Below are 15,094 nucleotides of genomic sequence, written 5' to 3'. Positions count from 1 at the left end.
CCGGAGGGGGGCATCCCCCGGATCCCCATCTCCCGCCATCTCCTCCCCACATACCCCCAGATCCCCATCTCCCCCCAGACCCTGAGCCCCAGATCCCGTCTCCCCACGCCCCCATCTCCCCCTCACGCCCCCCCAGATCCCGTCTCCCCCCACACACCCTGAGGGGGCAGGATCTCCCAACTCCCATCTTCCCCCGCAGACACCTTGAGGGGGGCATCCCCCAGATCCCCATCTCCGCACCCACACCCCCCATCTCCCCACACACTCCGCACCCACACCCCCCATCTCCCCCCAGACCCTGAGCCCCAGATCCCCATCTGCACCCCCACCCTGAGGGGCAGGTATCCCCAATCTCCATCTGCCCCTGCGCACACTAGGGTGACCAGATGTCCCAGTTTTATAGGGACAGTCCCAGTATTTGGGGCTTTGTCTTCTATAGGCGCCTATTACCCCCCATCCTCTGACCTGATTTTTCACACTTGCTGTCTGGTCCCCCAGCACACCCACAACCGGAGAGGGCGGTATCCGCCCAGCTCCCCATCTGCGCACATCCACACATGCTGGGCGGGGGGTCTACGTGGAGCCCCACTTGTCCCCCTCCACATGCTCTCTGTGGACACATGGGTAATCCTTTAATACTTGGCCTTGACAATCAGAAGAAATTCATAGCTGAATATTTATAGGGTTGGTGCCGAATTGTCAAGTCCCCCAACATACCTGTTGCCTGTGGTCCAAGTTTTGTCATGGAAGAATCTGGCCATGTGCCTTTAAGCCCCATATTTTACCCCAATTATCCAAGCCAATAATTACCAGCTGTGAAAAAACAATCTACATGAACCTGTGCTCCAAGAACACGGGCTTGCTTCTTCTCTCACGATCACTGGTGTGAATCAAGAGTCGTTCCATTGACAATAAGATCCAGTGTGTGTCTCACAGAAATCCCCTGTATATCTGGGGCTGGGAATGATAACCTGAAAAGCGGTGACATGCTAGGGGTGAAACTCAGCAACCAGTGGCGTACTGTGGGTCTCCGGCGCCCGGGGCCCAATGCTTGCATTAGCACCCTCCCCCAGGCCTCATGCGCCACCTGCGCAGAGCAGGAGGAGTCCCTGGCTCCCACCAGACAGCACCGCTCCCCAGCTGCCCCGGTGGGGGGGAGTCTGTACCTGTGTGGGGGACACACCACTTTCCTTCTGGCGCTCGTGGCATCAGCTCCCCCGGCTCTGGACGGGCTCTGCTGCTGCCCCTCCTCCGAACTTACCCGCCGTGGGGCTCCCGCCCCGCAACCCAATCAGATCCGGGACCAGCTCTTCTTATCAGGTGGGGCAACCTCGCCCCCCCCAGCCAGGGAGTAGCAGGGAAGAGTTCCTCCGCCTGGTCACCCACAGCTCCCCACCCCCTGCCTGTCCCTGGGCTCTATCCAGCAGCCCCTCAGAGCCTCCTGTGCTCCCCACCCTCTGCCTGTCATGAAGGGCCCAGCTGGCACCCCACACACAGGCTGGCACCCGAAAGCCTGGCCCCTTCCTCCCCCCTGTCGGTCTGCCACTGCCAGCAATTCTTGGGTTCTGATCCTGGCTCTGCAGTTGACTCCATATGTGGCCTGGGTAAATCACTTTTCAAAAGTAGCCACTACTGACTCAATATGAGACACCTAAGACATCGTCACAGTAAATCAAAGTGAGCTACATCAGGAGCCAGAGTCTGATTTTATTTACACCAGAGTGAATTGGGAATAACTATTAACTACAGTGAGTGACTCTGGATTTTCATGATGTAACTGATATCAGAATCAGGTCCCAGGTCACTTATTCAGGTGTCTAATTATGGGTTTAGATGAGTAAGTGTAGGCCTTCCCAGGTTGGAAGGTGTCGGTTTTAACTGCTTTGTGCCCCAGTTTCCCTATCTCAGAATGATGCTTTTCTGCTTATTGGGAATGTCATGAGGGTTAGTTTGTTAATGTTTGTCAAGAAATTTGAAGATGAAAAATGCTATATTATGAAGACGTCTTTGACAGCTCAGTAGGTAGGATCAGATTAAATCAGATTAAAGGAGGTTAAATCCCTTAATTTCTATGGACAATAAAAGGGAATGACTATTATTTAAAAATGTGTGGGATGCTTCAGACAGAAGTTTTAAATGGGTCTCTTGTCAAGGTTATTATTTTGCTTTCAGCTCCACAGTGATCTTTTAACAGCACAATGCTCTTTGGATTGTTAAACCAGCTGGCTGGGAATCGGCTCAGCATTTCTGTTCTGTACACCAGCATGAGGATCAAAAGTACAGTACCGCTACCAAAGAGATAGAGGGCCAGATCCTCAGTTGATGTAAATTGGCTTAGCTCCATTGAAGTCTCTGGAGGCCCAACAATTTCCACCAGCTGTGGATGGCCTTGAGTTTCCAGTAGTATTGACAGTTTATTGCTGTCCCAGCAAGAGCTTGGCATTCAAACCTGCAGAGACTTCTTATGCAGTCTTGGCAGTCTGGTTCTTATGCTCCAGAAGATGAGAAATTCCAGGAATCCCGTATTTGTCAAGTGGTTAATGTTTGTTTCTCTGCAGGTTCTAATTGCTTGTGGAAGGGAGCACTCTGAGACACTATGGCCACTGCTCAGCTCTCACATGCTGGGCAGAAGCATAAAACCTCCAAGGTACAGGATTTGGGACTTAATGATCAACATGTTGTCCTAGTAGTGCTCAGCCCTGCAGAGTTGGAAACCTGGCTTTGATTATCCTTCCCGTCCATCACTCCCAGGGCAGGCAGTGTGCTCAGTGCTGATTGCACTGTGTCTTGGTTGGGTTTTGAAAGTAGTTGTCTCTAGCCCAATGTAGCCAGGAAAATGCTGGCTATGCAGCCTGGGGATTTGTATGCGAATCGGTGCCTAGGCACTGGTAACTGGTGCTTGGCTATGTAAATGGACAGTCCTTGGACATGCAGAGCCCCTTTAGAGGAGAAAAAGACAATGAATTGGTAGTGGGACTCCTTTTAATATACCTTTTGCAGGGATTTTGCATGTTAATACCAGGTGTCACGGAGGCCAGAAGGGACCCTAGATCGCACAGGAATATTTGATGTTTAGTATTCATAATAACCAGAGCCCTAGGCATGGAAAAATATATGAGTGCTTAGCACTTACTAAGCAGAATCCCACAATCTTCTAGAAACCAGATGTGCATACAACCTCTGGCTTTGTTGAAAGCCTGTCTGCAGGCTGTGTCTGCCTTCTGGACTCAAAACATCTGAACAGTTGAGAAGCACCTCTCTGGAATAGTGCTTCTTTCTCAGTATAGGCCTCAGAGCCATGTTTTGTCACTGGAATTCAGTGGCATCTCATCCTACTGGTCCTCTGGAACTGTGGCAGTAGTTCTCTGCCTGTGTGACAATATATTAATACTGTCAGCCAGTGCTTTTCTAAAGCAATTAACTATGGGCCAGATGTGTTAGAGGCTACTTATATTTACTCCACCGACCTGTAAGTGAGACACATACACACTATAGAGGCCAAAAGAAAGGGTAAAATGACCCTAATTTAGACTTCCACTAAACCTGCTGAGTCTCACCTCTATCTCTGGCCGCCCTTTGCACTGATCCTACCCATAATTTTGTTTGGAGATGCAAGTTTGCAGATGACACTAATCTAGGGGGAGTGGTAGATACCCTGGAAGGTAGGGATAGGATACAGAGGGACCTAGACAAATTGGAGGATTGGGCCAAAAGAAATCTGATGAGGTTCAACAAGGACAAGTGCAGAGCCCCCCACTTAGAACGGAAGAATCCCATGCACAGCTACAGACAGGACCGACAAGCTAGGCCGCAGTTCTGCAGAAAAGGACCTAGGGGTGACAGTGGAAAAGAAGCTGGATATGAGTCAGCAGTGTGCCCTGGTTGCCAAGAAGGCTAATAGCATATTGGGCTGCGTTAGTAGGAGCATTGTCAGCAGATCTAGGGAAGTGATTATTCCCCTCTATTCGGCACTGATGAGGCCGCATTTGGAATATTGTGTCCCATTTTGGGCCCCCCACTACAAAAAGGATGTGGACAAGTTGGAGAGAGTCCAGCGGAGGGCAACAAAAATGATTAGGGGGATGGAGGATAAGACTTATGAGGAGAGACTGAGGGAACTAGGTTTGTTTAGTCTGCAAAAAAGAAGAATGAGGGGGGATTTGATAGCAGCCTTTAACTACCTGAAAGGCGGTTCCAGGGAGGATGGAGTTAGGCTGTTCTCGGTGGTGGCAGATGACAGAACAAGGAGCAATGGTCTCAAGTTGCAGTGGGGGAGGTCTAGGTTGGATATTAGGAAAACGTTTTTCACTAGGAGGGTGGTGAAGCACTGGAATGGGTTACCTAGGGAGGTGGTGGAATCTCCATCTTTAGAGGTTTTTAAGCTGCGGCTTGACAAAGCCCTGGCTGGGATGATTTAGCTGAGGTTAGTCCTGCTTTGAGCAGCGGGTTGGACTAGATACCTCCTGAGGTCCCTTCCAACTCTAATATTCTATGATTCTATAATATCTTTGTCTTTGCCTTTTTTCAGGGATCAGTGTTGTTTCCACACAAAATTGCCACTGACCAGCAGTCCATGGTGCTGGTGAAAAGGCTTTTGGCCATCTCTGTCTCCTGTATAACATACCTAAGAGGGCTCTTCCCAGAGAGCTCATATGGAACTCGCTATTTAGATGGTAATGTTTTCAGTACTTGCTAAATTCATGTTTCCATGCATCGTCTTTGCCCAGTACTGTTCGCGTGTTTGACAATTTCAGTTTTTTGTAAGAAGATTGCTGACTATGGCCCAGATCCTCAGAGGAATTTAGACACCTAACTACCATTGAAATCAATGGGAATTAGGTACCTAAATACCTTTCAGGATGTGAGCCTATGGGCCTTATCCAGCAAAGCTGCTATGGCAGAAAGACAGCACAGAAGACAACATAGAGCTAGTGGCAACCATGAGCTGTTTCTCAATATTCGTTTTGTTTTCCAGTTGCATTCATTACTCAGCAGTTTCAGTATTGCCAATCCCAAGCACTCCAAAACCACGTGTCAGGCCCCCCAAGAATCATGAGACTGGCTTAAAAATCATTAGATTTTTAAAAATAATAATGTCAGGAGTTTTTACTAGGAGGGCAGTAAGCTTATTTTTTTTTAAATGAAAGCTGAGATTCTCACATAATCACATGGCTTCAGAGATGAAGCTTCAAGAAAAACACAAGGACTGGTGAGATTTCTGCTAAGGTCACACCAGCTGATGACACTTTGACACTCTGCATCTTTATATTAAGGTAAGATTTGAAGGTGGGGAGAGGGAGTAGCTCAGTATATTCCAGTTTTATATATTTATCATCCTAGGCTTATGCTTGAAATTGGGGACAGTTCATTTCCGTGTTCTCACAGAGCTAGTATCCTGAAATCTCATCACTTGCTCATTATGGGCTGCTGAGGAGGGAAGGGGAAATTCCAAATTTGACTTTTTATCTTTCCATCCGAAAAGTCATCAGTCTTTCTGATCAGATTTAAGATCTTCAAGTGCCTTTCTGAGCGAGAATCTTGAGATTTGACCCACTCATCTATTTGAGAGCTGCAGGATTGGGCCCCAAGGCATTAATTCACCTCTGTGGTTGGCCTATCAGCATTGGCTTTAACGTTAGGAGTTTTCTGCTTGTGGGTCCTAACTCCTAAAATTGGAGGACAAAAGAACCACTAGAGTCTGGTGGGGAAACTTCACAGCTTTTGCTTATTCTGAACAAAGTTGTTTAGCTTATTCGTTTGTTGGTGAAAAACCAGAGTGCAGAACTGAAAGTGTCAGAGTAAGATGAGAATGAGGAGAGACAGGGAGGTTGGATGTTGGAAGGTAGGATGATGTTAAAAACCAATCTTTCAGCTCAGGAAGTGTTTGCAGATAAAATGCCTCTTCATGCAATGACGACTGACTTTGTGTCGGTGTTTGCCCAGCGGCTGCAGATAAGCTTTGTAACAATTTGCTAACTCTTGTTTTGCAGACCTCTGTCTAAAAATCCTTCGAGAAGATAAAAGCTGCCTGGGGTCACTGCAGATAGTCAAGTGGTAAGTGAGTAACAGTGAAACTTAGGGCTTGCCTACATGAACAATTAGACCACAGCAAGCTGGGGTCTGAATCTATCCTGCGCTAGTCTGGTGCACTCTGCTGATACGTGTTGACAGTTTGCTGGAGCTTTTTGATCTCATCCTCTTTGAAATGGGACTAGCTCAAAGTGCATTAAAGAACTGTTCACTTACACCAGCAGAGTGCCCTCAGGCAGTTACACTGCAGCAGGCTAGTGTGGGGTAGATTTATATCTTAGTTTTCCACAGTCTAACTGTTCATGCACCCAAGCCCTATGATAAGGTTATGTTGAACAGCCATCTGCCATCATACTGCGCTCCTTTACTTCGTAAATCTGAAATCCTTCAGGGCCAATTGTATTGGATTTGCCAAAGCAACATTCACTGACTTATTCTAGAAGCAGTGTGTGCTTGGTGCTGTATGTAACTTAGACATGGTCCCTCTCCAACAGGCTTCCAAACTAAGTGTTATTTTGTTGACTTCAGTGAGAGCAGGATCAGGTGAACACGCCAGGCAGATAAGGGAGGGATGATGCTCACATTAAACAAAGCCACCGAATGGGACTTGGGAGCTGCAGTGTTCGGAGGGGGACCTGGAGCCTTTGGCTGCGATTGGTGGACCATTCCCCTCCCGCAGTGGGGCTAGGGCTCTCATCCTCCCTCCATGGGAATTTTGTCAGCTCGCTCCCCCACCATTATTTTTAGTAGAAGTCACAGACAGGTCACTGGCTTCCGTTAATTTTTGTGTATTGCCTGTTACCTATCTGTGACTTTTACTAAAAATAACTGTGACAAAATCTGAACCTTATTTCTGGCTCAGTTATCTGCTGTCTCCTGTAAGCACTAGGCACAGATGAGGAGGCTGCAGAGGGGCCATCTACATTTCTCCAGTTCTGGGGCCACTTCTGCCCTGTCCCAGAGTAGTTTAGAGCAGCCTAAAATCACGATTGCAGCAGTGCTCCAACCCCTTCCTCGCAGCTATGCCGAGGGAACACCTAGCTGGCTGGATCCATCAGCACAAAGAGGCCAGTATGGGACCAAAGATCTGGCCATTACTATCCAGTCTAGTGTTTACTATTTTGAGTAGTCCTGCAACGCTTGGTAATAAGTGTTGACAGGATCAGAGCCTTAGTGTATAAACTGTGCACATATATAGAGGGGAGGATAGATCCTTAATTGTTGAATGACCTGGAAAGGGCTTTATCAGCTCTTTACTGCTTAATTCTGGTAAATGTGCACTCTAAGCTCCATCTAATAAGCGAGGATTTTCTGCTCCTAGACTGACATGACTACTTACTGACATTTCTTTCCTGGCAGGATTCAGGGTTGTTTTGATGCTTTGGAAAAGAACTATGTAAGTTTTTGTTTAATATTTTGGTAATATAATGCAATATAATGGGCAAAACTCCAATCCAATCTTCCCTGTGCTTTCCTGCATGGAGCATCTCTGCTGTATATTTGCCAGTGATCCCCGTGGAAACCGCATATATGGAACAAGTATACAGGAGAGATCTGTGCTCTGCTCTGTGTGTTTGTGTTGTGGAATTACTCCTTTAGTTAGGCTAGCACAGTAACCATTATTAATGTCTAGACCTGCTTCTTGGCAATGGTTTCCACATTCATTTGCAGCCTCCAAGCTTCTCCCCAGTTTTTCGCTCTGTTTTACATTCACATCCTTTAATGGATGGATGCAGATTCTGTCAGTCAAACCAAATCTCTCTCCCTGCCTTTGTTCTTCTGCCAGATTCTTCTCTGATCCCTCTTTCCTTCACCACTTCTTTTCAAGTCTCCTTGCCTTTCTTTCCTCTTTTCCTTTTTCTGCATTTTGTTGCCATCTCTGTTCTCATACTGATGCCAGAGCTAATTGCTGATCTGTATCGTTATAACTACATCGCTCATGGATGTGAAAAGTCCACACCCCTGAACCACATAGTTATACTGAGCTAACCCCCCGTGTAGACAGCACTGTTCTCCTGTCGATATAGCTACTGCTTCTCGGGAAGATGGATTAACTACACTGACAGATGTAGGAGCATCTTCACTTAAACACTATAGCGGCCGATGCAGTCAGAGTTGTAAATGTAGACCTACCCTGAGTTTAAATTTTCCGTTCATTTTATATTTTATCAAAAACAAGGCTTGGATAACTGGTTTCAGAATAAATGCAAACTTTTAAATAATCCCAATCCTCACTTACTCATTCTGATGCAAAATCTTACCTGTAAATACAAAGTGCTGATTGCTATCTCTGTATCAGCATTGTTCATCAGACTCTAATCTACATCAGAATGACTCTTGCCTAAATCAGATGGATTCTTCTTGATATCTGCACTGCTGATCAGACTGATGCTTGTCTATGTCAATACTACTGTCCTCGGAGATGAGATGATGTGAAATGTTCTGAACTCAAATACTTGCTTACTGACAATGCAAATAGTCAGCTTTAAATAGACTCACCATTTACAAGGGAGTCAAACTCTAATACTTCAGAGCATAAATCAACTTCTAACAGGTTAGGAAAAAACTCCTGAGAGCAGTTATTCCATAATTATCCTCTACCTGGTTTCTTGCACATTCCTCTGAAGTATCTGGTGCTGGTGTGTGTCAGAGAGACGATACTGGGCCAGATGGATCACGGATTTGATCCTATTAAGGCAGTTCCTTTTTTCAGTAAGCAAGTAAACTAGTGCTTTCTCTAGCCAAAGTTTCCAAGTGATTTACAAGGCTAGTCTCAAGTACAGGTAAACAAGTGGTAGGTGTCTGTGATGAGGTCCATATCAGAGAGCAGATTGAAACCTCCTGGTTAATTGCAGGTGAGGGAAAAATAGTGAGGTTCATAATAAAAAAGGGATCTTATACTGGACTTGAATAGAGAAGAGTACCAGTATCAAGTTGCTTTAAATTGAAGTAGTCTGTGAAGAGAGAGAGCCCTGTGAGGTAAGACTGGATATACAGATATTTTATAGACCCTTAGAAAAATGTGCATGTAGTTAATAAAACTGGCCACAGGGTGTCACTGATGTTGCACCCAAATGCATCTGAATTAGCAAGGGTCTGTATGAAAAGCCCTGACTCACAAACCATTGAGTGTGTTTATTCCTTCATTACTTTAAGCGCTTAGATTTTGACAAGGCTCTTATTTTCTCTTCCAGTTACACATGGCTGTCCTGGCAGTAAGTCATCCATTAAATGAATGCAAGGTGTTTGCTTTCCCCCTTGGTGTTTGGATGAGATGTTAAACCAAGGTCCCTTCTGCCCATCTCTGTCTGTACTTAGGGAGTATTAAAGAACTCATGGCAATGGGGTTAGCTTCAGTGTTGAGCAATAGCCTTTCTCGTCACAAGATACCTGCTAATTTCTTGGGCTGAATGGGAACATTTGCTGGATGCATAAGGACCAGCAGCTTTTGCTTCCATCAGTGACGCACAGTATTTATCCTTATGTCAGTAAGGCCATGGCCACACTAGGAACACCAGGACATAATACTGGCAAAGTGCTCCTAGTGTGGATCCAACTAGAGTAAAACCACCACCAAACAAGCTATATCGGTAAAAGCCCAGCTCTGCTGGTGTATCCATCTCCTGTAGAACCTTGCTTATACCCCGGAGTGATGTAGCTGTGCCAGCAGAAATCTGTAGTGTGGTCATAGCCTTGGGTGCTGATTACAAGCACTGCCATGTGCTTCACATTACTGCTTCCTAGTAGGCTTCTGCTGTGCCCCAAAGAGAAACGGGCAACTGCCTCCTTCCCTTCCCCTCTCTAAGAGCGTCCTCTTCCGTTACCTTCTTGTTGCCCTTGATGGGACAAGCCCTTCAGTCCTCAGGTTCTGGCGAGTTGCCGTTGGGACCTTGGTGTTTCAGCAATTGTGTACCAGTCACTGCCCTGCCAGCCTCTGCCACATTCCTCTGGAAAGCACATGTAGATATTCTAGACACCATACCAATGATCTGGGTAACTAATCCTCGTGCATGAGGGCATTCCTTGATCGCTGGTGAGGGTCAGGATGGGAACCGCCCTGAGTCCTTCAGAATTTAATGTGATGAATATTTTCCACCTTGCTTGCAGCAGCAGGTATTGGCTGCTGCTGGAGGAAGGCTACTGCATAGATGGTCCTATGGTTTGATCTTTTATGGAGAGCTTGCTCCTGGAACAGTAGAGCTGCGTCATTGCAAGCATTGACACAGGCAGTACAAACCAGCCCCAAACCCACGGCTTCACTGTTCCCATACTCCAACTAGCGAGATTAAAACTAGTTGGGTATATCAGATCAAGCTGCAATTACACTGAGGGTGACCACCTTTGTTGGATGGAAATTAGGGAAAACCATATGAAAAATAAGGGACAGCACTTTATTTTTAGGGATATTTTAGAAAAACACCATTTCCCTTACCGTATCATGTATTTTTCTCTCAAGTGAATATTTCTGCTGCCCTCAAGTATACAGTGCAATTATCATAAGCTTCAATTTAACGTTTAAAATGGTCAAGCAACATTCCTTCAACTAAGGGATGGATGGTCAGCATAATCACACCCCATGATTACAATCTAGACATACCCTTTGTTCTTAAAGCATGATGGCGATTCAGTTGTTTGGTTACTTTTCACTGCTACATTTTATCAGAATGAAAGATGCATTCACTATATTGTCTTAAAACAGATTTACACCAATCCCAAGGAGCCCCAGGTAAGGAAGAGTCTAATGAGGTATACTTCGGGGAATATGAATTGCAGGGGTGATTTGTACTATATTCAGAATGGATTCATAGGGTTAAATTCTGCCTTGACTTGACAGGGCAACATGGCTGAGCGAGGAGACATAAGGCTCCTCTTTCTCCTATCCTTTCACCCCAGCAGACCAACTCAGAGGCCAGGCAGAGGGGTGATCAAGTGCCCATGGTGAGCACTAGGCTGTGGGCCTGTCTGTTGCACCTGGTGGTGCTTGTCAGGCAGCTCAGGGGCATAGGTAGTACCTTGCTCCCCTCTGCTGAAGACCAGAAGCAGGAGCTGTGGACAATGCACACTGTTGCTTTATGCACCAGCTATCAGTAGCACTGTTGAGGGTGACTTTCAGCCTGATGCAGAGAGGTCCATTAAAAGTCCTACTCACCATTTCAGTCCTGGGGGGTAGGTGGCACATAGAGTGCGTGCTGGTCCTTTGTACAGTGGTGCATGTCACAATGCACTGTATTGCCCCAGGAGCCATTTTGTCTTCATCTGCCCTGTAAAAACAGAATGGCTTTGGAATCTCTGCTCATCCATTACTGTTCCACTGCCCCAGTGCGGCTCATGGAAGAAGAGGAAGAATTTAATCCATATGCATGGCTACCAAGGCTGGAATTATTATCGCCCTCCAAAAATTTACCTAAATGCCCTTTAAATGTGTTATAGCCAGAGCTGTTTGGAAAATGCTTTCTTATTTTCCTCAGAAAAGTTTGAATTTTCGGTGAAATATAAAAAACTGAAATATCCAAGTCCCATAGGAGTGTAGTTCCAGCACCTCATGCCCCCATTCACTTCTGTAGGTTCCCTGCTAGGACTGCATCTCCCTTGGCAATGGAAGGTCATTCATTATGACATTATGGCAGTCTGGCCCATAGAAGAGAATGGGAGCATGAGGTACCTGAACTACAACTCCCATGAGACACTGCAGCAGCATTTCAGAATTGACATTTTTCTGTTTTCAGGCTAATTTTTGGACAAAAAAACCCTGCAGAAAACAGGCACTTTTTGGGAAAATAAATTAATTTTGTCAAAAATCCAAATTTCCATAAAAACCATTTTGATGGAAAATTTTCAGCCAGCCCTAATCATAGATAGCATCACTAGTGAGAGCTCTAGTTAACATGCCACTTATGTTATGGCCTCCTATTTTAAGTGGCTCCTGATTTTTTCCCCAAACTTCCTTTTGAGTTGGAATTTCTCATGTTTCTTCTTAGCCCACAAGTGAATTTGTATTTGCTTCTTTTAAGAAAGTTTGACAAAGATCTGCAGATGATTTTTGAGATCAAGATGGAGACTAGTCAGTAATTTAATCCTGCTAGACAGGCATAAGAATGAGGAATCATGGACACCAGAGAGTTTCCTGGACTATCTATTGGGCTTTCTTTGGAAGCATGATACTGAAATACTTGTTTTTTCTGCTCCCTTTGTAAATGTCTAGAGGGTGACTGAGCTGTATCAGTTCAAATTCAAATATACAAAGGACGGGCCCCAGATGGCCATCATCAGGTAATGACTTAGTTTTATTTCTGAAAAATACACAGTGAGAAATTTGCTTCATTGAAACATTTCTTAAAGAGAAAAGTGCCCCTTGTGATTGTAGCATGCACCCCTCCAACCCCACGAGGTGCTGAATGGCTTCATCTGCCATTGAAGTCAGTGGAAATTAAGGGCACTCAGCATCTTGCAGGATCTGAACTCCTGGGGTGATGAGGTTACATATCACGGTATATGTGCTGTAGCACCTAGATACAGCAGAACTGAATGAAGGATAAGATTGATGTATCCTACGCCCACTCTGGGTAGTGCTCTGACCCTCTCTGGTGGTGGCTGGGTCATGCATAGAGTTTGATGAGCCTGCTACAGCCTTGGCTAACAGAGCAGGGTGTTGTACTTCAAGCAGTAGTCTCGTGCTTTGAAATCCAAAGGTCCCATGTTTGATCTCTGGCTGCCAGGAACCCACTTTTGAGTGCAGCATAATATTGACACCATAGGGATTGTTCTTCAGATATTTGTTCAGATCTCACTGTAGATGTGTATGCCCCATGTGTGTGAGCCTGGAATCTGTTATAAGGGTATGTCTACACTGCCAGCAGACTGTGCAGGATCAATTCTGTGGGATCGATTGAGCGGCAGTGAAGACCCACTCAGTCGACCCTGAAAGTTGATGCTGTTAATCCACCCCCGCAAAAAGAGTAATGCGTCAACGGGAGGGCATTCGCGTTGGTGCAGCATAGTGTGGACACCTTGGTAAGTAGTAATTAGAAAGTCAATGGGAGATATGCAAGCTACTTTATGTAGCTTGCGTATCTCCTGTTGACTGCTGCCGAATTTCGCTGGCAGTGTAGACCAGGCCAAGACGTCTGCCTGGGAGATAAGAGATCTTTTTTCCTCAAAAGACTTCATGCTGCTATCAACCACTATGAGCTTTCTTGTCAGCCCTCCTTGGGTCAATCAGTAGTTCTGGCTGCTGGAGGCAGGAAAGAACAAAGATCATCACGCAGAGCTCAGCACCAGTTGCCTTCCCTTGTACCAACCAAGGAGAAAGCTGAGAGTCATGCTGACTTGTCTAAAATGGCTCCTTTGGAACCACATCAGTATTGTGAGTCTTCAAAGTCTTGGAGGATCATCTTCCTTAGCTATGGTACTGCATTCTACACCTTCAGTGACTGAGAACACTACCTCAGTACTGTGGGCATCAGTATCATATATCTTGGAGTCGTTAGTGCTGCCTTCTTCATCCACTAAGGTTGCTTTGACACCACCTGCAGATCTTACTATCACTTTGGAACAGGAGTCCCCATTGCTAGATCTCTCTTCTTTGTCTGCGGTATCCAGGATTCTGCTTGCACCACAGTCGAATGTTCCAAAGATTAAAATTTCTCCGTGTCCAAACTCTAGAGTTGGTGACTACCTCTCATGCTGTTATATCTGAGGCTCTTCTAGTTTTTACACCTCAGGAATCAGCTCCTCTGTTAAAGGAATTTTATATATATATATGCATCCTCATCTTTGCATGGCATCAGGAGCTTTTCTCTGAGATCTCCACCTCACCTAGCAACCTGAGAATGGCCTTAGAAGGAGTCCAGTGCTTCAGAGAGCTCTCATGTTCACTGGTTTCCACATTTGTGGTACCATATACCTTTCCCATTTGGTGTGCAAACCTGGCCCTGTTGGTCTCTGTGGAGACCTCAGCCTTTTCCGACAGCTGCTTATTCATCTGCATCAAGATCCAGAGTAAAATTGTTCTTCTCCCTTAGGAGAACATCCTGTACCCAGTATCCAGGATTGCTGGACCATGCCTATTAATGAAGGGCATTCTAGAGCTTGCCACCTAAGAGGGCAGATCACATGTACTCTTTGAGGGGTTTGAATACTTTGTTACACATCCAGGCCCTGGATCTTTAGTTGTAATGATAATTTAGGGAAGTTCTAAGCTGCCTGGGCCCCCTTAACTTAAACCCAGGGACAAGGAGCCTAAGAAGATGGATCTTTGGGGAGAAAAGTTTACTCATCTGCTAGTTTGCAGTCTTGTACAGTTGATGATCAAGCCTTATTAGCTAACAACAGTTTTCTTCAGGGGACAATGTCTGAAAAACCTTCTCAAGAGACCATAGATGAACAGAAGGCAGTGGCTACAGAAGGCTAGTTGGTGGCCAAGACAGTTCTGCAGGCCTCACTGGATGTCTCTGACAGCGTGGTGGGGTGGATGACTGCTGCAGTCACTAAGAGAATAACATCATGGATTCAACAACAGATATTCCCAAGGAGGTTCAAGCTGTAGTTGAGGACCTTCCTTTTGAGGGCCATGACCTATTGAATTCAAGGACTGAGGAAGCTCTTCGCAGTCTGAAGGATTCTAGGGAGACTCTTCTATCTCTAGGTATTTATACTCCAACACAGAAGAGAAAGCAAAGCAGATCTCAGTCTTTCCCCAGACAAAGATATCTTTCTTCTTTGTGTCACTACCAATAAAAGTCTCCCGATTTTTCTAGAAAAAGCCCTCATTTCCAGCAAAAGAGAGGTCCTTGTTCATCTACTGTGACACAGCACAGTTCATTGGACCAGTGGTCACAGACCTGCTATGACTGAGAATCCAGGACAAGTTTTATAGGATCTTTACCCCTTCTCTCCTCTCTTAAGGCTATCACCTTTCTTTTGTTACATCTGCATGGGCTGCAGTTGTCACTGACTAGTGGTTCTTAGAAATGATCCCGAAGAGATACTCAATCCAATTTTAGCCTCTGCCAGCTCTGCATACCTCTACTCCTATTCCTATCCCAGCTCTCTTCAGGAACCCTTC

At 45.7% G+C, this 15,094-nt stretch overlaps 1 protein-coding gene across 1 annotated transcript in view; it reads left to right on the top strand.

Annotated features, from left to right (window-relative positions):
• Positions 1 to 2,556: 2,556 nt before the first annotated feature.
• Positions 2,557 to 15,094, top strand: part of HORMAD2 (HORMA domain containing 2) — a 37,799-nt gene continuing 25,261 nt past the window's right edge. Inside the window, exons 1-7 of the mRNA XM_067550311.1 lie at positions 2,557 to 2,647; positions 4,529 to 4,673; positions 5,991 to 6,054; positions 7,390 to 7,426; positions 9,225 to 9,245; positions 10,730 to 10,756; positions 12,233 to 12,300. Of these exons, the coding sequence (XP_067406412.1) occupies positions 2,597 to 2,647; positions 4,529 to 4,673; positions 5,991 to 6,054; positions 7,390 to 7,426; positions 9,225 to 9,245; positions 10,730 to 10,756; positions 12,233 to 12,300 (413 nt within the window). The 5' untranslated portion in view covers positions 2,557 to 2,596. The remainder of the gene's footprint in view (positions 2,648 to 4,528; positions 4,674 to 5,990; positions 6,055 to 7,389; positions 7,427 to 9,224; positions 9,246 to 10,729; positions 10,757 to 12,232; positions 12,301 to 15,094) is intronic.

The sequence above is a fragment of the Emydura macquarii genome, unplaced genomic scaffold (genome assembly GCF_026122565.2).
Source record: "Emydura macquarii macquarii isolate MOO-44397 ecotype Brisbane River unplaced genomic scaffold, CSIRO-AGI_Emac_v2 contig_1254, whole genome shotgun sequence".
Classification (NCBI taxonomy): Eukaryota; Metazoa; Chordata; order Testudines; family Chelidae; genus Emydura; species Emydura macquarii.
This window is presented reverse-complemented; position numbering and strand designations above follow the sequence as displayed.